The 25,000-nt window shown below is 40.0% G+C and overlaps 1 protein-coding gene across 1 annotated transcript in view; it reads left to right on the forward strand.

Annotated features, from left to right (window-relative positions):
* Window positions 1-24,706, forward strand: part of MRPL21 (mitochondrial ribosomal protein L21) — a 108,734-nt gene extending 84,028 nt beyond the window's left edge. The window contains exon 7 of the mRNA XM_053720444.1: window positions 24,593-24,706. Coding sequence (XP_053576419.1) covers window positions 24,593-24,657 — 65 coding nt within the window. The 3' untranslated portion in view covers window positions 24,658-24,706. The remainder of the gene's footprint in view (window positions 1-24,592) is intronic.
* Window positions 24,707-25,000: the final 294 nt, after the last annotated feature.

Raw genomic sequence — 25,000 nt, forward strand, 5'->3', positions numbered from 1 at the left:
TTTTTCTGACGGAGGTCAGAAGATCAAAGATTTTAGACCACCTGCGAGATCTTCATTCCATTCCTCGGCCGTCAGTGGCGCAGTGTATAGAGGTAATCGGGACTAATGGAAGCGGCAATGGACATAGTTCCGTTTGCTCGCTTGCATCTCACACCACTGCAACTATGCATGCTCAAACAGTGGAATGGGGATTATGCAGACTTATCTCCTCAGATATTCTGGAATTAAGAGCGTGGCGTGGCCTCAGCTGGCTTCGGCCGGATTCATCAGATTTCAGTCGGACAACATCACGACTGTAGCTTATATCAATCATCGGGGGGAACAAGAGTTCCTTGGCGCTGATGGAAGTTTCCAGGATAATCCAATGGGCAGAGTCTCACTCTTGCATCTATCAGCGATCTATATCCCAGGGGGTAGAGAACTGGGGAGGCAGATTTTTCATCCGGGGGAGTGGGAGCTCCATCCGGAGGTGTTTGCTCAACTGGTTCGGCTATGGGGCACACCAGAATTGGATCTGATGGCGTCTCGTCAGAATGCCAAACTTCCTTGTTACGGATCCAGGTCTAGGGATCCTCAGGCAGTACTGATAGATGCTCTAGCAGTACCTGGTCGTTCAACCTGACTTATGTGTTTTCCACCATTTCCTCTCCTTCCGCGTCTGATTGCCAGAATCAAACAGGAGAGTGCTTCAGTGATTTTGATAGTGCCTGCGTGGCCACGCAGGACCTGTTATGCAGATCTGGTGACATGTCATCTCTGCCACCATGGACTCTGCTCTGCGACAGGACCTTCTGATTCAAGGTCGTTCAAGCATCCAAATCTAATTTTTTCTCTGCAACTGACTGCTTGGAGATTGAACGCTTGATTTTATCAAAGAGGAGGGTTCTCTGAGTCGGTCATAGATACCTTGATTCAGGCTCGAAAGCCTGTCACAGGAAAATCAATCTTAAGATATGGCGTAAATATCTTTTTTGGTGCATATCCAAAGGCTACTCATGAGTAAGATCAGGATTCCTAGGATTTTGTCCTTTCTTCAAGAAGGATTGGAGAAAGGATTGGTCAGCTAGTTCCTTAAAAGGACAGATATCTGCTCTGTCCTATTGCACAAGCGTCTGGCAGATGTCCCAGACGTTCGGGCTTTTGGTCAGCTTTAGTTAGAATCAAGCCTGTGTTATAACCTGTTGCTCTGCCATGGAGTCTAAATTTAGTTCTTAATGTTCTTCAGGGGTTCTGTTTGAACCCATGCATTCCATAGATATTAAAATTCTATCTTGGAGTTTGCTAGAGGAGAGGAGGGAGCCTGCGCATAGACTGCATCTTGCTCACTGTGCAGGTACTGCTCCCCCTGCAACCACACCTTGGCGGGTTTATATCGCGCCTGGAACCTCTATCGCAGAGGGAATCATTGCGGCTGGGCTAAAACCATCAGTCCAGTTATCCTCCACAGCGTAAAAATCGATCATACGCTGACACAGAATTATTTTTTTCTGAAGAAATTTAAATTTACCCCAAGCAGCATCTCTTTTAATCTGGCGTGGAAATCAGGCTAACGCCTAAAGACATCAAGGCAGTTGAAGCCCTTCCTCCCTCCTCCACCTGGCTGGAGCGGGGAGGCATACACAAGACAGCAAGAGCTACTGAAATTCACCTGAACAGCTCGAGCCCCCCCCACTGTGTTGAAGATCGACGTCCACAGCCCCCAGTGAACTCAACGGTCTGAAGGCTGAGATAGCTGTGGCCCGCCCCCACCCAACCGATGCTGCGTGTGGAGAGACGGCAGAGCTGTGGTTTGCGGCTAGCAGCCTGTTGACAACGGAACCGGCTCCCACTTCCAGCCGGAATCTACGCGGAAGGAATCCGTTGACTGGGGAGATTGCCAGAGATAGGTGAGCCTGGAGGCAAGGAACTCGAGGCTAGGAAGCGAGCCGTGAATCCCCTTGTGTGATCCTCATCAGTGAATTACAGTGCAGACACAGATTGGGGTAAGAAGAAATATACTGTGTTTGTACTATCAGCTCTTGCTTCTTTAAAATCTGACGCTGTCTTCACCAGGGCTATATTACAAACGAGACACTGCTAACTTAGTCTCTTTCTTCATACCTGCACTTTCTCTCTGACTATAAGTGCTCAATCATTTGATCTACTCCTAAAAGAGAGGGAGAAGAAGAAAAATTTATTTTTATCTTAGGACTGTAGCTGGGTCCTACTCTTGGGATTATTAACTGAACGATATATCCTGACTGAAATAGAATTTATCATAAAGCTACAAAGAGGCGGGTGACATTATTTTGAAAGTTTTTGCAGATAAGCTCCTGTGGCTTGGGACTTTTTGTCTTGCTTAAATTCTGCTTTAACCATGAACTGGCAAACTCTTGCATCTTACACCTTAATATGTCTGTTATTGCCTAAATCTAAGTGGTTATTATTAGCATACTACCTCTTTTAGCAAATAAGCAACTGATTTTTCCTTTTTTTTTTTTTTTTTCTCAAGGTCTGTTATCTAAAATTTCTGCATATCAATGGACTTACATTTTTTTCTTTTTTTACATACCATCAATATAAGGAGTTACCTATAACATATCTTTGGTATAATTGGTATTCCCAATACATAATTTTGTGTGCTCCTAATATCTATATTAGTATTGAACGGCAATTATAGTACCCTTAACATCATATATTGGTATTTTTATATATATATATCATATATTCACCATGTTCTAGTTCTATAGCACACTTGTTGAAAATGATATAATAAGTGTATATATATATATATATATAATATATGTATGTATGTATGTTATATATATATATATATATATATATATATATATATATATATATATATATGTATCTGTAATATATATATATAGTATCAAGTATCAGTATAGAAACTTATAGGGGAGGTAACACCAGAGGGATGAATAGGCAGCTATAGCCCAGAAACAACCCATACATAAATTAATCAAAGGGCTCATTTTACCCCCACACTCATCGAGGTTAGTTATATAATACTTAGTAGAAGAACTAGCTCTAGTGTACAGTAGGGCACGCATAATTTTTTGGAGCTAGGCATAGTTGAGAATTGAAAACTGGAACAATTTTTTTTGCTCAGACACAATTAATAGAAAATTAAACTTTGGATTAAAGGTTATACAGGAAGAATAAATTAAGGACTATCAGAATAATTTTCTTACAAATAGTCTTTTAAACCACACTAGCCTTAGGACCTAGGAATCCTCGTTGGTCTTACACACTCACTTAATAAATTCACGTATCACACATTCACTTGATTCCACTTGATTTTTTCACGTTTTTTTTCCACACTGACTTCTATTTCTCTCCTCTAAAATTTACAAGTAATTTTTTAATCAACCTATCCACAAGATCTTGGATCTTGGGTAGTCTTACACTTCACTCTAACAAATTACACGTTGGTACACATTCACTTTGTTTCTCACTTGTTTCCACTCGATTTGCTGTGGGTTTGTTTTCTTTTTTTCTTTTCCCCCCTCTCTTTCTCTTTCTCTTTCCCCTCTCTCATCTCTTTGCTGCTTTTTTTTTTTTTTTTTTCTCTTCACTACACTAAACACTCCTTATCACGTTCACTTAAAGGGAACAGGAGGTACACTCTCTCCTTTTTTTTTTCCTTCTAATTAAACACTTATGGACAAATATCTAAATTCACCATCTCAAAATAAAAACACTTCACCAACTATGGCTTCTAGACCCAGAGATAGAAGGAACAAGACAGCTACTGAAACCTGGTCGAGTTACATTTCTGAACCAGTTTCCTCTATAAAACATACTGAGGCCACTAACTCAGTTATTAGTAAATAGCATTATGGAAGCCCTGAATCCAAAATTTGAATTTCTATAGATTAGAAATAAAGCAAGATATACATGTATTATCAGCAGAAATCAAACAATTTTTGGCACGGATTCAGGAAGAGTCGAACAAAAGAGGTGTCCGATCTAGAAGATCTGACAGTAACACATGACTTTGAATTTGAAGGCTAATTCACTTTCATTAACAGAATTACAAAATAAAATTGAAGATTTAGAGAACCGCTCCAGGAGAAACAATGTTAGAATAATTGGGGTTCCTGAGACGGTTCAACATACAGAATTGATAAAACTTATGGCTGAGACTCTTCCCAAACTGCTTGGTATTTCGCAGGAATTGTTACCCCCTAGCTGTAGAAAGGGCTCACAGATTGGGGAGACCCCCCTGTCAAGTAAAGATGGATTAAGATCGAGGCCCATAATAGCGAGGTACTTAATTATCAGGATAAGTCTTAGCTTTTACAGCTATCCCGTAAAAATGCACCTATCCTCTTCGAAGGAATAGAATTCTACTTTTTCAGGATTTTGTGCTTATGAAACCTCCCTGAGGAGAAGGGAGCTCTCCCCAATCTGCGGCAGACTGATTAAGAGGGATTCTCAGCCACATTTGTTTACCAGCTAAACTTAAGGTAGAATTTCAGGGTCATACATATCTTTTTGATAACACCACCCGATGCAGAAAAGTTTCTATACGGAAAGATGTGTTAAATAAGGTTGATATAAAACTCTATATAAGAGAAGTAATCCTGTGATTATCACTGATGTTTTGAATGCTTTTTATCCATTTTTGTTGTTGGAGTTTGTTGGACTTTTTTTTAGTGGGGGGGTGGGGGAGGGAGGAGGGGAGAGGGTCCTTAATCTTTTATCCCGTTATGATTTATGCACATATACATGTATATTTTTTTGTTTGTTTGTTTTTTTGTTTTTTTTTCTTTTTTTTCTTTTTTTTTTCTTTTTTTTTTCTTCTTCTTTTTGCTCCACTCTAAATTTCTCGATAAATGTCGACTAAAGTAAGGAAATTAGTTATATCCTCCTGGAATGTAGGAGGTATCTCTACTCCGATAAAGCGTAAAACGATAATTTCACATTTAAAGAAACTAAACACAGATATCGCCTTTATCCAGGAGACTCACTTGAACACAATTGAATCATTAAAGCTAAGATCCTCTTGGGTTAAGGAAGTATTTTTTTTACACCTAGCATAGGCAGAAAAAGGGGAACAGCTATTTTATTAGGAAAGAATATCCCATACGAGGTACTATTAGAAGTCTATGATCCAGAAAGTAGAATCCTGATTTTAAAAATTAAATGTTCAAACTCCGTATTTACCCTTTGTAATATTTACGCCCCTAATAAATTTGAAACTAAATTCTGGGAATCATTACAGACTAAAATTTTACAACTTGGTGAAGGCAACATAATTGTAGCAGGGGACTTCAACATGACTCCACAGATTCCCCTAGATAGATGTAGACAAGCACGCAACACTTATATCTCCAAAAGAGACAAATGAGAAAACAAAATGTTTAAGGCCATCTTTAGGAACCTGGCTCTCAAGGATATATGGAGGATTCATAATCCTATCCAAAGAGAATTTAGCTGCAATAGCTAGGAGCATGAACTCGCTGTCAAGAATTGACCTATTTTTAGTTATGAGGAGATATTAAAAACAGGAGCCACAAACTAAATAACACAAGTTACTATCTCCGATCATGCTCCAATTATCCTAACTATTCCACTGCATAATAAAATATGTAAATCTCGCCGCTTTTTTTCCCCTAAGTTTCTAATGAAAGATTTCTAAATTCAAAAGCTGGTTGTCTACTAAAATGACAGATTTTTTTTCCTTAATATCTAGGGTCAGTTAATGACCCGAGCTTATTATGGGAGGCAGGCAAAAGCAGTAATTAGAGGAGACATCATTTCATATATGGCTAATTTTAAATGGAAAGCTGAACATAGAGAAAAGAAATACTAAGAACACTTACTGAGCGCCTATAATAAATACCTAGCGCAACCTACCCCTATAAATTGGAGGAAATATACTTCCGCCAAGAGAGTGAGAGATACTAGTTGATTTCATACTTCAGTACAAAATGAAATAAAATACAGAGCGAAGTTCTATAGATATGGCGATAAGGCAGGTAAATTACTGGCTAAATTGGTTAAGAATACGCAAGGAAGTCCTACTATTGACTCACTTTTTGAACAAGATACCATACTTAAAGACCCAAAAAGAAATTATTGACGCTTTCTCTGTTTATTATGAGGACATATATTCCTTTAGGATTCAGACCTAGAAGCTTCAGAATTATCTGGAGAGGGCTTGAACACTCATGTTTAGCTGAGGAAGCAATAGCCAAAATCAATTCTCCCTATCTCTGATCAAGAGATTATAGGCGCTATCAAAAATTTAAAATTGGAAAAAGCTCCTGGACCAGACTCCTTACCGAGTGAGTTTCTATAAGATATTATCTCCTATTCTAATCCCTCACTTAAGAAACCTTTTTAATCACTATTACATAGAAAAAAAACCTGTCTCACCGAATTTTGCTGTATCTACTACAGTTCTGATCTTGAAGCCAGGGAAGGACCCAGTGAAAAAGGAGTCCTATCGCCCTATTGCATTATTGAACACCGATTATAAGATACTATCTTCTATTCTAGCTAAGAGACTCCAGGGTGAGATTGGAGTTCTTATCGACAAAGACCAGGCAGGATTCCTCTCTAAACGTAACTTAGCGGCTAAGGTTAGGGAATTGTTTCTTGTCCTTGACTATTTCAGTAACTCGCAAGAAACTTCGGCATATGACCATTCTGATCTTGCAATTATCGCGCTTGACGCAGAAAAAGCGTTTGACTCGGTTCACTCATCAACACATTCTAACCACATTGTTTAACTTTGGCTTTAAGGACAATTTTATTTCTCTTATTGACAATCTTTGTAATAACTCCTCTACCAAATTGGTCATTGGTAACCTAGAATCTAAGATAATTAAACTTCAGAGAGGTACGAGGCAAGGATGCCCATTATCACCCTTACTATTCGATTTTAGCGATGGAATCTCTAGCTCTCAAAATCAGGCAATCTATTGAGGGAATAATAATTGGCTCAATAGAGCAAAAAATCGCCTTGTTGCGGATGATGTGCTGATTTATATGTCGGACACGGGAAAAAAATATCCCAAGATTACTGTCGATCATTAACTCCTTCGGGTCCTTTGCTGGCTACAAGATCAATAACTCGAAATCAGAGTTTTATGGGTTAGGAAAAAATGAGCTTCCCCGCAGTTGATACCCTTTAAGGAGGTAATCTCCCACTTTAGATACCTAGGAATTAATATATCAGCTGATCCAAAAGAGTGGTATGATCTTAATATTCCCCCCACATTATCAAAGATAATAGAGTATTTGAATAGTTGGCAAAATCTTCCATTATCCCTATCAGGACGTATCGCTTTATTCAAGATGGTTCTACTTCCAAAAAATCATTTTTCCCCTACAGAACGTTCCGGTTATTTTAAAAGTAAAAGATTGGAAAAAACTGAACAGAGCTCTCAGATACTTCATATGGAAATGCAAGAGACCCCGTATCTCTCTAGATAAACTTTATTCTCCCTAAAAAAATATGGGGGACTCGCCCTGCCTGATCTTAGCAAATATAGTTTAGTCTTTCTCACACGCATAGTGGATAGACTGGATTGAGAACAAAGACTATTTTACTAACAATAAACTTGAAAAAAATATCCTATATCCTATAATCCCATAGCATTAATCCATTGCCCAAATACAATTAATCCCAAAGAAGGTGAAATCTATTAACTCGATATATGTAATAATACAAGCTTGGAAAAAATTTGGGACAAAAAGTAAACATTGATCTTTCTATTCCAAAATTTCAATGTTTATGTGGGTAACCCAGAATTTCAACAAGGAACACAATCTCGATTATTTCAGACCTGGCAGGAGAAGGGTCAAACCTTTATGACGCAATTCATAGATCAAGATACCTTATCAGTAAAGTCATTTGATAGATTAAAACAAGAGTTTCAATTGAATAATAAGGACTTTTTTGCTTACTTGCAGGCGAGGCATTACCTTTTCTCTCTTATTGAGAAATTCGGGATGGGTATGGACATGGGGGAAATTAGATAGCTGGCCTATTCTTGCAAAAAATAATTTAACCTCTGTTTCAATTTGGTATGAATTAGCAACTAGCTCACATGGAAACTCTAACTTAAGCCAGATAACGCAGAAATGGAATCTCATTATATCCAGAATTAAATCTGGAGATAGAACAGGTAGAAAAATCTATATCTATAACGGCCCAAACTACTTTATCCGCAAGCTGGCGAGAATCACATATCAAACTATTGTATAGATCTATTATACTCCATCAAAGGGACATAAATGGCATAACCATGAATTCAATATATGTCCAAAGTGTGCGTATCCAGCAGCTGATATTGTCACCATGTTTATGGGCATGCCCGAAGATAAGACAGCTATGGCAAAGAGTAGAATTTTGGCTCAAAAAAACATTGAAGATATATCCTCTCTCTATCACTCTGGCGGAAGTTGTTTTTCTCAAGAATCACCTATGGTCATTGAACATTTGAAGGCTAGAAATATGACTATCTTGGCAACAAGAAACTTAATTCTTAAGAATTGGCGTACCCCCAAGATACCTAGTATTTTGGAAATTAAAAAATTACATGAAAAAACAATGTATTATCGAGCAAATGGACACAACTCTAACATCTGAAAGAGAGATAATGCTCTTTTTTCAAAAAGTGGTCGACATTTAAGATTTTTCCACCAGAAGAAATAGATCAATTAATCTACCCTTTTAGGCATTCTGAAGTAGTGTTACTAGATCGATGGTAACACCAAAATCCCCCCTGGGATTTTCTTTTTTTTTTTTTTTTTTTTCCCCCCCCTTTCCCTCCTCCTGCCTTCCCTCTCCCCTCCTTCTCCCCCAATACTACAGTTATACATATCTCCCTTTCCTTGACAAGTTAACTGAGGAATATGAAATTGACTCTGAATCAAACTGTTCACCAATTGAATGAATATAGTTGTTTTTTCTTTTTTCTTTTTCTTTTCCTTTTCTCCCCCTAATTAAACGCATAAAATAAATAGAAAATACCTTCATTGAGTATAATATGTATTAATTTATTAACAAAGGATATGTACTATTATTATTAAGTTAAGATAAAGGCATCAATTTCTTTTGTAATAGGCTATTACATAAAGCCTTGCATGGCGGATTTTGTGTTTGTACTCATGTTGGTCCATAAATAAATATTAAAAAAAAAAAAAAATTCTATCTTGGAAAGTTCTGTTTCTAGTTGCTATCTCTTCAGCTCGAAGGGTTACTGAATTATCTGCATTACAATATGACTCGCCTTATCTTGTTTTCCATGCTTATAAGGTGGTTTTGCGTACCAAACCTGGGTTCCTCCCTAAGGTGGTTACTAACAGGAATATCAATCAGGAGATTGTTGTTCCTTCTCTGTGTCCTAATCCTCCTTCTAAGAAGGAACGTCTGTTGCACAACTTGGACGTGCTTCGTGCTTTGAAGTTCTATTTGCAGGCAACCAAAGATTTTCGTCAATCATCTTCTTTGTTTGTGGTCTATTCTGGAAAACGTAGGGGTTAAAAGGCTACGGCTACCTCTCTTTCCTTTTGGCTGAAAAGCAATCATCCGTTTGGCTTGAGACTGCTGGACAGCAGCCTCCTGAAAGAATTTACTGCTCACTCTACTAGAGCGGTGGCTTCCACTTGGGGTTTTTAAAAATGATGCTTCTGTTGAACAGATTTGTAAGGCTGCGACTTGGTCTTCGCTTCATACATTTTCCAAATTTTACAAATTTGATACTTTTGCTTCTTCGGAGGCTATTTTTGGGAGAAAGGTTTTGCAAGCAGTGGTGCCTTCTGTTTAGGTTCCTGTCTTGGTCCCTCCCTTCATCTGTGTCCTAAAGCTTTGGTATTGGTATCCCACAAGTAAGGATGAATCCGTTGGAATCGGTACATCTTGCAAAATAAAACAAAATTTATGCTTACCTGATAAATTTCTTTCTTTTGCGTTGTCCCGCGCCCACGGCCCGCCCTGTCTATTCAAGACAGTATTTTTTTTTATTGAAAACTTCAGTCACCTCTGCACCTTTATAGTTTCTCCTTTCTTCCTTGGCCTTCGGTCGAATGACTGGGTGGTGGAGTTAAGGGGGGAGCTATATAGACAGCTCTGCTGTGGTGCTCTCTTTGCCACTTCCTGTTAGGAAGGATAATATCCCACAAGTAAGGATGAATCCGTGGACTCGGTACATCGCAAAAGAAAGAAATTTATCAGGTAAGCATAAATTTTTGTTTTTTACTCCTTTCTTTATCACCCCACTACTTGGCTATTCGTTAAACTGAATTGTGGGTGTGGTGAGGGGTGTATTATAGGCCATTTTGAGGTTTGGGAAACTTTGCCCCTCCTGGTAGGATTGTATATCCCATACGTCACTAGCTCATGGACTCTTGCCAATATGAAAGAAATTAATTTATCAGGTAAGTTCTTACATAAATTATGTTTTCTTTCATACAGGTGGTGAGAGTCCAGGAGTAGTAACTTACAGGGAGGGATTTAAAAACATCTAAGATCTAAGAAAATAAATCGACAATGCATCAAAACCCAACAAGGTCAAAAAGGACCTTCCTACCAAATGTTGCCTTAGAAGAAGCAAAAAACACCAAAATGGTAGAATTGTTTTTGTAGAAGTATGCAAAAGAAGACCAAATAGCTACTTTGCAAATTTGGTCAACTGGGAACATCATTCTTGAAAGCCCTTGAAATGGAAAATAAACTAGTTGAATGAGCAGTAATCTGTTGTGTGGATGCTGACCTGCCTCCAAATAATCTTTATGAATAGAGTTTCAACCAAGAGGCCAAAGAAACAAGCAGGAACTTTATTTTCCATCTAAAGAGGAGGAGAGTCCACGGCTTCATTCATTACTATTTGGGAATTAAGAACCTGGCCACCAGGAGGAAGCAAAGGCTTAAATACCTCCCCCACTTCCCTCATCCCCCAGTCATTCTTTGCTTTTCGTCACAGGAGGGATGGGCAGAGAAGTGCCAGAGTTTTGGAAGTAGTCTCTTATGGAGGGTAGTACTCTTCGCATTGGGACTGGAGTTTTAAGTAATCCTGTTAGCCTCTCAGTGAGAGCGTGGGCGAAGGTTAGAGTCTGGAAATGCAGGGAGAGTCTTTCTGCGAAACCATCCCGACTCAGATTAACAGCTCCACAAGCAATCAGCATTGACGAGTTTCGCTGCCTGCTTTCTACACTTAAGTCTGTCAGGATCGAGGCTACTAACCTGTCACACTTGAAGGGCCGTGTTCCTGTTTCCACAGCGTAGATTCTGGTAAGATCGTTTTATTTTTTATTACCAATGATAACATAGAAGACAGGTCATAGTGTGGCGCCTCTTTTATCTTTACAGAATGAGGGTTAATATTCCTGGAAGGGGGATTATTGAACAGGGGGGGGGGTTTATACGTGATAATGTTTGTTGTTCCATTGGCTGGGTTATGTGCGAGATGAGGCTCTGGCAATGTGTGGAACTTTCAGGTTATTTGCGGAATCTTGTGCTGCCATTTTTGGCGCGTTTTTTCCCTAGTGCAGGGGCGGTGATGCCAAGCACTCCATGTGAATGGGTGTGCCTATCTCTCCTTCTCTGTTGATCTGTGGCGCAGGAGACTTAAAGTGGTTTCTGTGGTCCGGGTCCTAGGAGGTGGTGAGTGCCCCAGGCATTGCAGTATAAAATGTGCCTTTTTTTGTAAATTAGTCTGATCAAAAGCGCAAGCTATGGAGGACTCTGAAGGTTAGAGGGCTCTCCCTCTTTAACAAAGTCTCATTCCTGTGTTTATTTTAAGGAGATTCTGGTAGATCTGCTTGCTCAACTATGTCTGAATGCCTTGATAAAGTTACAACATCTAAATGTAAATGGATGTCTAGTACTACTGAGCCATCCACCTCTGAGGATTCTTCGTCCTGTGAGGTGCGTTCCCTACATTCATCTCCGATTGTACATGCAGCACCACGGGGGTCAACCGTTACTCCTTCGGGAGAGATTTGTTGGCCGTCAGACTTTGCAGACCAACTGGAATCGGCGGGTTCGTAGGGTGATCTATGCCTTACAACAACGTTCTGCTAAGCGCAAGCGTAGGGTGTATCATGGTGGCCCGGCCCAGGGTTTGTCTACCCCGATGGAAGATCTAGAGGCTTCTATACAATGACGAGGCCCATTTCGACTCTTCAGAGGAGGCCCATTCTGGGTCGGAGTCTGCGTCATCTAAATCTCCGGCTGCAGGGGATCCTGGTTAAAGGTTTTAGGATGGAGAATTTGCACTTTCTGCTGCGGGCAGGTGCTTGCTATTCTGGAGGTTCCGGAAGCTTAGATTCTGGAGGAACCTGTGATTCCTAAGCTTGACAAGGTATATGAGGACAGGGTAGTACCTCGGACTTTCCTGGTTCCCGTTAAGATGGCAAATATTATTAAAATGAATTGGAGCGATTAGGTTCGTCCTTTTTCTCCTTATACTTTTAAAAAACTGTTTTCCCGTTCCGGACTCTCAGCTTGAGCTGTGGGGGGACCATCCCTAAGGTGGATGGGGCTATCTCTACGCTTGCAAAGCGGAACGACTATTCCCCTTGAGGATAGTTCGTTGTTTAAAGAGCCCATGGATAAAAAGCTAGAAAACATGTTGAGAAAGATGTTTCAGCACACAGGGTTTGTTTTTCAGCCAGCAGTGGCCATTGTGGCGGTCGCTGGAGCTGCAACATATTGGTGTGAATCCCTTTGTGAAATGATCGAGGGGGAGACCCCCATCGAGAGATACAGGAGAAGTTTAAGGTGCTGAGGGGTCGGCAATTCTTTCATGTGTGATGGTTTTTCTGTTTTAGCATGCAGGGCTCTGTGACTAAAATCTTGGTCTGCGGACATGACCTCTAAATCGAGGCTGTTGTCCCTGCCGTTTCAAGGAAAGATCCTGTGCGGTCCAGGATGCATTCGATCATATCCACAGGTCACGGGAGGCAAAGGCGCTTCCTACCACAGGGTAAAAAGGCTAAGCCTAAGGGATCTACTTTTTGTCCCTTTCGTGCGGTCAAGGCCCAGCGCCAGCAACCCACCGTGAAAGCGGACCAGTCCAAGGGATCTTGGAAGCCGGCTCAATCTTGGCACAAGTCTAAGCAGAGCAAGAAGCCCGCTGAGACTAAATCAGCATGAAGGGGCGGCCCCCGACTGGTCTCCGGGTCACGTAGGGGGGCAGATTATCTCTATTCTCAGACGCATGGTTGTAGGACCCTTGGGTTCAAGAAGTTGTCTCCCAGGGTTACAGGATAGGGTTCAGATCCCATCCGCCTGAGGGCAGATTCCTCCTGTCAAACCTGTCTTGAAGACCAGAGAAGAGAGAGGCCTTTCAAGAGTGTGTTTAGGGTACTATTCCCAACCGTTTTGTGGTTCCAAAGTAGGAGGGCACGTTCCGCCCAATTCTGGACCTAAAGTGTTTAAACAGGTTTCTGAGTGTTCCATTGTTCAAAATGGAAACGGTCAGATCTATTCTATCCCTAGTTAAAGGACAGTTCATGACAACTGTAGACTTGAAGGACGCTTACCTTAATTTGCCAATTTACAGGGACCACTTCAGGTTCCTAAGATTTGCGTTTCTGGACCAACAATTCCAGTTTGTGGCCCTTCTGACGACGGCCCTGAGAGTATTCACAAAGGTTCTGGGGACGCTGCTTGCCATGGCCAGATCCAGGGGCATTGCGGTGGCTCCGTACCTGGACGACATCCTGGTTCAGGCGCCATTGCTCTGCCTCGCATAGGATCATTTGAGGGCTCTTCTTCTTTTGCTCCAATCTCACGGTTGGAAGATCAACTCAGGAAAGAGTTCCCTGGTTCCCAGCAAGGGTGGAGTTCCTGGGCACGATAATAGACTCTATGTACATGAAAATATTTCTCACAGGTCAGCGACGCAGGAAGCTTGCGTCCACCTGTCTTCCCCTTCAGTCCTCCACAAGCCCATCGGTGGCTCAATGTATGGAGGTTATAGGTCTCATGGTTTCAAGCATAGATGTCATCCCATTCGCCAGGTTCCATCTCAGACCTCCTCTTCAATTGTGCATGTTGAGACAGTGGAACGGCGATCATTCAGATCTATCACAGCTGATATCCATGGATGCCCAGACTCGGAACCCCTCTCTTGGGGACTGGATGGGGAGCTGTTTTGGGGTGCCAGGATGGCACAAGGAAAGTGGTCCAGGGAGGAGTCCCTCTTTCCGATCAACATCCTGGAGCTACGAGCAATTTACAATGCTCTGAAGGCATGGCCTTCTCTGGGGTCGGTCAGTTTCATCAGATTCCAGACCGACAACATTACCTCGGTGGCCTACATCAACCATCGTTTGGTACGAGGAGCTTCCTCTCGATGTGGGAGGTGTCACGGATTCTGTAGTGGGCGGAGTCCCCATGACTGCTCGCTTTCAGCAATTCACATTCCAGGTGTGGACAACTGGGAAGCGGACTTTCTCAGCAGACACGCCTTCCATCCGGGGGAAATGGTCTCTTCACCCTGAGGTGTTTGCGAAATTTGTCTCAGATGGGGAACGCCGGAGTTAGATCTCATGGCGTCCAGACTCAATTGCAAGCTACCTCGATACGGATCGCGGGTCCAGGGATCCCCAGACAGAGCTGATAGATGCCTTAGTGGTTCCTTGGGGATTCAGCCTAGTTTACATTTTTCCACCATAGAAAACAGATCTTTTGCGCTTAAACAGCTAGACACTTTCACACTGGAGTAATGCTGACTAACTATGATAAGTAGTGTGTTTTAAAACGTATAATAAACTTACACTCTCTTCACTTTGAGGCAATAATGAAAAAAACTCTCTTCACTTAATAAACAAGAGGTTTTACTTAATTAGTACGATCAATTCAAATTACACATTAAAAATTAAACATAAAAAATTAAACATTAAAAACCACCGGTGGTATAGGATTATACCAATTTTAAAACTTGTAGAATATCTTAGTACAATGATAGGCAATATAATCTATAAAGTGCAATTATACAACTAAATAAAGGGCATCTAATACATGCACAAGTAAGACAAAACGTGTCTCCACTGTCTGTTTTAAACAAACAAGACCTATATAAGAGCAGATAAAAAACACTCCTATTAGGAGAGAACAGTAAATGTCTTAAGTGTCTCTTTTGAGGCTCCGTTATATATCTTTTTAGATGAGTGTCTTAGAACTCAAAATTTGGTAATGTTCCAAGTAAACAGGCTCCAGTCTGATCAGAGTGTGACAGAAAAATCAGTAGTACAATTCGATATAAGAGTATCTTCAAGTGTACACCTTCCCTCCGTTCTTCACAGATCACTTACCTCTTTTTCGACTTTGGGTGTTCGTTGTGTAGTGGTATAAATCTGTATTTGACAGACCACTTGCCCACCTTCCTGTGTGATCTAGGTATTTAGTGAGAGCTGTCTTCTCGGAGTGGTGCAGTGACTCAAGTTGGCGTTCTCCTCGTGTCTTTCGTCGACTTCTTCCGGGTTTGTGACGTCACTTTTTCACGTGATCTCCTTACAGCAAATGGTGGTGCTTAGATTCGTCAAGATAACAGAGTGCTCTGTGTGTTAGATTTTCGGACCTTTGAGTACCGTCTACGTGTTTCAGCCTTTATCAAGATACTTTGAGCGTGGTCCTTTACTTCTTTTATAGGTGTTTTCTTCACGAGTGACTATGATTAACCCTTTGTACAGGCGTTACTAGGCCATATTGGCGCATCTGTGTTTTTCTTTTCATCAGATCTACTACTACTACTACCAGGGACTGACCATCCTCTGACAGATTGTTGCCAGCTTGTTGGAATTTAAGGACATTTTGTTGTGATTGTTATTACTGTATGTTTTTTCTTTTTCTGTTGCATGCACCATGATATATTGCCTTAGGGATTTTGCCAGTAGGGAAGCGCCCCCCTATGGGATTTTTGTTTTTGTAGCTGATATCCCATATTGTCTCCGTTTGAACCTATGCATTCCATAGACATTAAGATTCTGTCCTGGAATGTTCTCTTCCTGTTGGCTATTGCATCGGCACGCAGAGTATCTGAACTAGCTGCCTTGCAAAGTGGTCCTCCTTATCTGGTGTTTCATGCGGATAAGGCTGTACTTCGCACTGGGTTGGGGTTTCTCCCCATGGTGGTGTCTAACCGTAACATCAATCAGAAAATAGTTGTTCCTCCTTTGTGTCCTAACCCTTCTTCAAAGGAGAGGTTACTTCATAACCTGGATGTGGTTCGTGCCTTGAAGTTTTATCTTCAGGCTACAAAGGATTTCAGACAGTCTACATCTTTTTGTGGTGTATTCTGGGGAAGGGCAAAGGGCCTCTGCTACTTCTTTGTCTTTTTGGTTGAGGAACTTGATTCGCTTGGCTTATTAGACAGCGGGACATAAGCCTCCTTAGAGGATCACTGCTCATTCAACTAGAGCTGTTGCTTCATCTTGGGCCTTCAAGAATGAGGCCTCTATGGAGCAGATTTGTAAGGTAGCTACCTGGTCCTCCTCACACACTTTTACAAAGTTTTACAAATTTGATGTTTTTGGGAGACAGATTTTGCAGACTGTGGTGCCCTCAGATTAGGATCCGCCTGTTACCCTCCCGGTTTCATTTAGTGTTCTGTAGAGCTTGGTATATGTTCCCAATAGTAATGAATGAAGCCGTGGACTCTCCTTCCCTTTAGATGGAAAACATAAATTATGCTTAATAATTTAATTTCCATCGAGGGAAGGAGAGTCCACGGCTCCCGCCCGTATCTCCGATGGGCGGACCTAAAGTTATTAATCTTCTGGCACCCTGATATTTCTCCTACTGTTCCTGGTTCCCTCGGCAGAATGACTGGGGTGTGGGGGGAGGCATTTAAGCCTTTGGCTGGGGTGTCTTTGCCTCCTCCTGGTGGCCAGGTTCTTAATTCCCAATAGTTATGAATGAAGCTGTGGACTCTCCTCCCCTCGATGGAAATGAAATTATCAGGTAAGCATAATTTGTTTTTCTAGTACCAGAAAAGTGAATGAACGAACTAGAAGTCTGTCTAAAGTCCTTAGTAATCAATATAATAGTTCAATGCTCTAACAACATCCAAATTATGCAAAGATCTCTCTGAAGCATTCTCAGGATCAGGACACAAAGAAGGGACAGCAATTTATCTGCTTATGTTTTCTGAAGAAACTACTTTAGGTAAAAAGTAGTCTGTAAAACTGCCTTATCCTGATGAAAAACAAGATCAGGAGGATCACAGGAAAGAGCAGATAACTCAGAAACTCTTCTAGCAGAAGAGATAACCAAAAAGAATAAAACCTTCAAAGAAAGAAGTTTAATATCAACCATATGCCTAGGTTCAAAGGGGAGGAGCCTGCAAAACCCTTAACACTAGTTCCATGGAGGAGAAACTGGTTTGATGACAAAGCCTGAACAAAGCCATGAGTATCAGGAAGATTAGCAATCTTCCTATGAAATAAATCTGAAAGAGCAGAAATCTGCCCCTTTAGAGGACTGGCATAAAGGCCCTTTCCAGACCATCCTGCAAGAACGGCAAAATCTTAGGAATTCTAAAAGAATACCTGGAAAATCCATGACCTACACACCAAGAAAAAAAAGACATTCCAGACCTTATGGTAAATCTTGCTAGTTTACAGGCTTATGAGTCTGAAATAAGGTTCCAATCACTGAATCGGAGAAACTTCTATGAAAAAGAATTAACCGTTCAATTTCCATGCCATCAAGTTCAGAGACTTAATATCCGGATGGAAAAATGAATCCTGAGACAGAAGGTCTGACCGCAGAGGAAGAGTCCAAGGAGGACAGCTGGACTTATGAACTAGATCTACATACCAAATTCTACGAGGCCAATCTGGGGAAATCAGGATTACTGAATATTTCTCTAGAATTATCTTGGAGATCACTCTGGGAAGAGGTACCAGAGGAGGAAACAGGCAAGCTCAAATGACCAAGGAGCTACTAGAGCATCCACAAACTCTGCCTGAGGGTCCCTGGACCTCGCAGAGGACCTGGGAAGTTTTGTTGTTCAAATGAGAAGCCATTAGATCTTTCAGACACACAATCTGATTGAACACATACCGGTGAAGAGACCATTCCCCTGGATGTAGAGATTGACGACTGAGAAAAAAAAAACTTCTTCCCAGTTCACTCCTGGAAAATCAATCGCAGAAACTAGACAGGAATTGATTTCTACCCATTAAATAATTTGAGACTTTCTTCATGGCTGTGAGTTACACCCTGATGATTGACATAAGCCACTGCTGTTAAAAGAGAAAAATGGGGTTTATTTAGCAGCGCTAATAGAAGCTTGGAAATTATGATACCAATCCAACTAATGTATTATACAATCTTGTTTTATTTAAAAATTCTTATAACACATAAAAACAACAGCGAATGCTATTCCTAATTAATAAAGGGACGTCTCCCTTATTCAACACTTTTAAAAACAGACTAGAACCATATATTGATAAACCCTAGAATTCCAGGTATAAAAGAATTAATTCTATAGATAACATATGGCAAGCAACAAATTGGTGAATTAAATTTGTAAAAGGCACAAATATATCAATCTTAATATATTAAAAGCAAATGGATACAGCGCTAATGTTCAAAATGTTATTGGAAGGTGAGCGTAACGGTTTCGGTACAACTGTGATTAGAAATTTAGCATAACAGCTTTGCAGTTCTTTAGTAACAAATATCGTTATCAAGTTACACAGTTACTCTCCTTAGACATATAATTGGCTCAGGTGTGCTGGATAGTTAAAAGGCAAAAAGCAGCCGTTATTCTGAATTTAGAGCCAAAACAATCGTGGTTAATGGAAATGGTTAATTTAAAATATGAATACCTTGATGTCTTTAAAGTTCAGTTTGCGTGATTTAAAAAACCACAGTGCAAATTAGTGTAGAGGTACCTTATTCTGTCCTGGTTGCAACCGCTGATATTCTTCACTGTGAGGGATTCACAGACTGTTTGATCCTGGTGCTTCTGATGAGTCACCTGACCTTCTCTTTGATTCAGAGGTCAGAGGTGATGATCCATTCTGTTAATGTAGTTATCCTTTTTGTTTTCCTTTCTTCTTATAGCCCAAATATTACTTTCATCTGGGTTCCCTCAGACTTTTTGAGGTTTGAAGAAATCTTTGGTCAGTGTTTAGCAGTAACACCGTGTACCCTGAAGTTGCCAAAGGTAGATTTTAACTTACAGGGTCAGGAGAAAAGTTTAAAGTTGCAGGGTCACACAGCTTTGTGACAGTGGTAGATGAAGTTTAGTAGAGTGTAGCAGGTCCCACTCTACTAAACTTCATCTACCACTGTCACAAAGCTGTGTGACCCTGCAACTTTAAACTTTTCTCCTGACCCTGTAAGTTAAAATCTACCTTTGGCAACTTCAGGGTACACGGTGTTACTGCTAAATACTGACCAAAGATTTCTTCAAACCTCAAAGTCTGAGGGAACCCAGATGAAAGTAATATTTGGGCTATAAGAAGAAAGGAAAACAAAAAGGATAACTACATTAACAGAATGGATCATCACCTCTGACCTCTGAATCAAAGAGAAGGTCAGGTGACTCATCAGAAGCACCAGGATCAAACAGTCTGTGAATCCCTCACAGTGAAGAATATCAGCGGTTGCAACCAGGACAGAATAAGGTACCTCTACACTAATTTGCACTGCGGTTTTTTAAATCACGCAAACTGAACTTTAAAGACATCAAGGTATTCATATTTTAATTAACCATTTCCATTAACCACGATTGTTTTGGCTCTAAATCAGAATAACGGCTGCTTTTTGCCTTTTAACTATCCAGCACACCTGAGCCAATTATATGTCTATGGAGAGTAACTGTGTAACTTGATAACGATATTTGTTACTAAAGAACTGCAAAGCTGTTATGCTAAATTTCTAATCACAGTTGTACCGAAACCGTTACGCTCACCTTCCAATAACATTTTGAACATTAGCGCTGTATCTATTTGCTTTTAATATATTAAGATTGATATATTTGTGCCTTTTACAAATTTAATTCACCCATTTGTTGCTTGCCATATGTTATCTATAGAATTAATTCTTTTATACCTGGAATTCTAGGGTTTATCAATATATGGTTCTAGTCTGTTTTTAAAAGTGTTGAATAAGGGAGGCGTCCCTTTATTAATTAGGAATAGCATTTGCTGTTGTTTTTATGTATTCTACAATCTTGTTTATTTAAAAATTCTTATAATACATTAGTTGATTGGTATCATCATTTCCAAGCTTCTATTAGCGCTGCTAAATAAACCCCATTTTTCTCTTTTATCCACCGTTTAGTTCTCTTTGAGGGAAGAACTTTTTTAGCAGCAGGAATCCACCTTTAGGCGCTCCTATCACACTACATATAAATAAGCCACTGTTGTGACATTGTCTGTTTGGAATCAGAGTGAAGACTCCCTTTTCAACAGCGGCCAAGCCTGAAGAGCCATAAACGTAGCATGTAGTTCTAGAATATTTATTGGCATCCTTACATCTCAAGGATCCAAAACTCCCTGTGCACTCAGAGACCCCCAAACAGCTCCCCAACCTGAAAGACTTGCATCTGCAGTGATCACAGTCCAGGTGGGACAGACAAAAAAAAAACCTGAATAATGAACTGATGATTCAGCCCCCAAGTAAGGGACTGACTTGTCCTGGGATCCAGAAAAATCTTTTGAGAGTGCGGAGTATGATTCCTGCATCATAGACGAAGCATACAATGCTGAAGAGGCCTCCTGTGAAAATGAGCTACTGGAATTGCATCTGAAGCTGTAATCATGAAACCCAGATCTCCCATACAAAGAGCAAACAGAGGGAAAAGGGAGCCTGACACAATTTTAACGTTATCTGCTCTATTAGATTCATGGAGACTGAATCTATTTGAAATCCCCCAAAATGTACCTTTTGTTGAGGAACCAATGAACGCTCTGGAAAATTGGTACCGCAACAATGTCTTTGAAGATATTGGTATGAGATTCTTCTAAAGGTAGTTTGAACCAAGATATCGTCCCTGTAGGGAGTGGCTTTATAGAGCTCTTGGGGTTTGGGATTCTTTGCCCCCTAGTGGTAAGGGTTAGTTATACCCAGGAGTAATGGATTGTGGAGATAGATAGATATAGAAAAATAAAATTAAAAAGAAGTCTGTGTATTCCTTTAAAAGTGAAAAATAATACAAAAATGCCAAAATGTATAAAAAATGCAAAAATTCAAGTGTACGTGAAGAAACTAAGTGGTGATACTTGTGATTGAAAAAGTAAGTCTCTTAAGATCCAAATATGGGGAAAGCTGCACAGCTATTGCTGCAAACAAAAATAGAGAGTCAAATTATTCTGGAGACTGTCCTGCTCCTAGGTGGGTTCTTCTGTGAAAGATAATCAAAATAGTGTAGTATGTTGAAGTACAATTGGAATAATAGAATAAACACTTTTTGGGTTGGTACCAAATTGAGTCCTCGTTACTTCCCCCAAATCTAACCCTACCTGACCTTCTGTGGATACCCTCTCAACATAGACAAAAATTAGGGGACTTATACCCTACACTACAAGACGCGTTAAAATTTTGGGACTCCATTAGACATGACCCCACAATTTCTCCTCACCCTTCTCCCACCCTCACCTTAGCGGCGGTCCTATTCTCTTTGCTGGATGCACACCCAGACTTATGGCAGAACCTACAAATCAAAACCGTCACTGACTTCTATGAATCAGATTATTTGGATCTCACACAGCTTTGCGTTAAATTTAATATACCACCAAGACTACAGTTTGAAGCTTTCCGTATTAGCACCTTGCTCCGTGCTTGGGGCTACCCAAAGAGAGCCCTACGGAAAATATCATTATGGGAACACACATGGAACAATGCTCACACTATTAAACACCCTCTATCCCTACATTATAATTTGCTATCAAATACTAAGCCATTTCATAACATCATTCCTGGGAGAAAGAGATTGGATTTATTGTTGACACTAGCACTTGGAATAACAGAATTCAGGTAACTAGAAAACTACTTCACTGTGCTACCCTATGGGAGTTATACTATAAAATCACAGTTCGGTGGCATTTAGTTCCCATCTCCCTACATAAAATCTACAACTCACAATCCCCTCTCTGCTGGAGACTTTGCGGCCTACCAGGAACATACACACTTGGTGTTCCTGTCCCAAAATTCAACCCCTCTGGAAGAAGCTATACAAAACACTTAGCAACCTCAATATCAGCCCCCTTATCTTCCGGAGATTGCCCTTTTGCACATGCCAATACCTAACCTAGACAACCCCACAGATGCACTAACGATTTATTTATTCATGGCCACAAAGTTAGCTATAGTCAGAACATGGAGAAACCAAATTCCACCATCATTTGCACAAATTCTGTCCATAGTCAATACTCCTTTAGAGTATCCAATACTCCTTTAGAGTTATGGATAAGACTGACCTCTATATTAGAATTTTTGGTACCCATGGCTTACTCTTTTCCCAGACTAAGTTATAATATTAAGGAACTTCTCTCAACCTAGATCCCCCCCCCCCCCTGCCTCTGGAAGAACATGCCTTTTCGACTCCAAGAAGATCCTGACCAATTTAAAACAATATTGATACCTAATAACCTTCCCAAATATCAAGGAGTAGATGCTTTAGTCTGATTCCTCATAAAACATAAAATTAGCTATATAAACTTACTTCAGTACCTCTGTCAATAATATAAAATAGAGACACGATATTCACATGAGAGTAACCCCACCTTTGTATAACTGTTGGATACATAAAAGTATCTACATGTATGTCAAAAGATGAATAATTATATGTCTCACTGTTTCAGATTCTCAACCTAAAACGATGTATCCATAACGTTGTTAGGTTGTATTGTTATGATGTTTACGCTTGTATCTTCGTTTTTTGAAAGTCTCAATAAAAATGTATTTGAAAAAAAAAAATCAAACTCAAAAAGTAAAAATATTAATAAATGAAGGTATGGCAGCAAGTGGTAAGTGTATAAACTTACTTTATTAAAATAAATTTTAAAAAAGCAACGCATTTCTCAAACATTGGCTGTTTCATCAGGCTTACGTATAGGGGTGCTTCACTAAATGTGAGTGTGATTTACCACATACTATTTTCCATCTGTTCATTACAATACTGGGCCATGTGGCACTTCTGTCTTCTTATATTGTCTACAGATACATGAAATATAGGCAGCTGATATTCATACTGAAGTATTACAAATGAAATGCACATGCTGGTTTGTCCACAAAACTTTTCCAGATACAAATACAGGTAGAAAACCCTTTATCCAAACTGTTTGGGACCGGAAAAGGTTTGGATTTCGGAAAATATTTATATATTTGCATCTGTAAAATGGGACTACATATAAACAACAATATCTTTTGTTAGGCAATATTTATATATTATAATACATCTTATATATACAACCTAAAGGCAGTTTTATACCAAAAATATGAAACTGAATTACTTTGATTTTTTTAGGATGGTTTTAACTAGATATATTCAGGGATTTGTAATCTGAAGTAGAAAGCGATGCTCATCCTGAAATATATAGATTAAGTTTGTAGGAGGTGGTCGGTAGACTAGATAAAACAATAGCGCTACACACCAGTGACGTCACTAGGGTGTGCGGGGGGTGCGGGCCGCACCTGGGTGACACCCTCGAGGGGGTGACACAACATTTTTTTTTTAAATTTTATTGAAATTCAAAGAAATACAATGTTGAGATGCATAGATTATTTTATTAGAGGCTGGCATTTGTGAACATTAGTGGGACTGGGGAAGTTGTAGACAAACAATTTTTTTTTGTCCCTTGAGCCAGTGCTGCAATTTCAACAAATAGTTTTCCCGGCTGCTTTTGCTTGTTTGTACTTTGCTCCTCCCCTGCCCAATTTCACTATGAATGTTGTGGGTATGCCGTGGGGCTTGCAAAGTTGCGCTGCTAGCCTAAACCTGCCTGCCTATCTGTGCTCACTGCTCAGTGACATGCGGCCCAGGGCTGTGCACTGACAGACTTGGAACAGAGATAAACAGAATTTTCATAGTTTGCGCGCCTAAACCTTTTCTTCAGTGATTTATTTTAGAGTGCTCTGTTTATCTTTCATTTGATGTTCTGCTGAGCCAGGGAGCAGCTCTAGGCATGAGCTTCATAATTAATGCAGTGCAGTTTACATATTTTGTATGTGTGTGTCTGAGTATGTGTCTCAGTGTTTTTGTGTGTGTGTCTGAGTGTGTTTCCGAGTGTTTGTGTGTGCATCTGAGTATGTTTGTAAGTGTGTCTGAGTGTTTGTATGTGTGTTTGCCTGTGTGTCTGCTTTCTGGGGGTGACTTACCGCACCGGGTGACACCAACCCTAGTGACGCCACTGCTACATACACCAGATACGAGTGCAGAGAACAAATACTGTATCCATAAGATTCTAATTGATTAGAGCGTCATTTGTACATTAGTTAGAATAGATAGCTGTATATATTATTTAGGGGCTGCCAATCAGCCGCATCAGTGTCCTGCTTCTTGTGTTTTTTCTTTTTTAATGTATTTCCACACACCTGCTAATCTGTACTTGTAATGAATTTTATTTTAATTAAATAATACAATTATTTTGTTTCCTTTTTTTGCAGTTTTGGTTAAGGAACAGACGATCCTGAGGATAAACACTATTGAACTTGCGCCTGTGTTATCCTGAGTCTCTATTTTCATTTTAAAACGGCTAATAAAAGTTGTTTCAGTTTGTATTATCATTTGTCATTTATTTGTTTTCACATTTTTGTGTCTTTTTAACTGTTATCCAGTATGTTCAAGTGAATGAGATATTTACTGTCTAAAGCAGGGGTCGCCAGCCTTTCATACCTCAGGGACCACTAAACTCACAATTTTGAATTCTGTGGACCACTAACATTATTTGTTTTAAAAAGGTACAAACCTGTATATGTGTGTGTGTGTGTGTATACATATATATATATATATATATATATATATACACTGTGTGCAGAATTATTAGGCAAATGAGTATTTTGACCACATCATCC

The sequence above is a fragment of the Bombina bombina genome, chromosome 7 (assembly GCF_027579735.1).
Source record: "Bombina bombina isolate aBomBom1 chromosome 7, aBomBom1.pri, whole genome shotgun sequence".
Classification (NCBI taxonomy): Eukaryota; Metazoa; Chordata; class Amphibia; order Anura; family Bombinatoridae; genus Bombina; species Bombina bombina.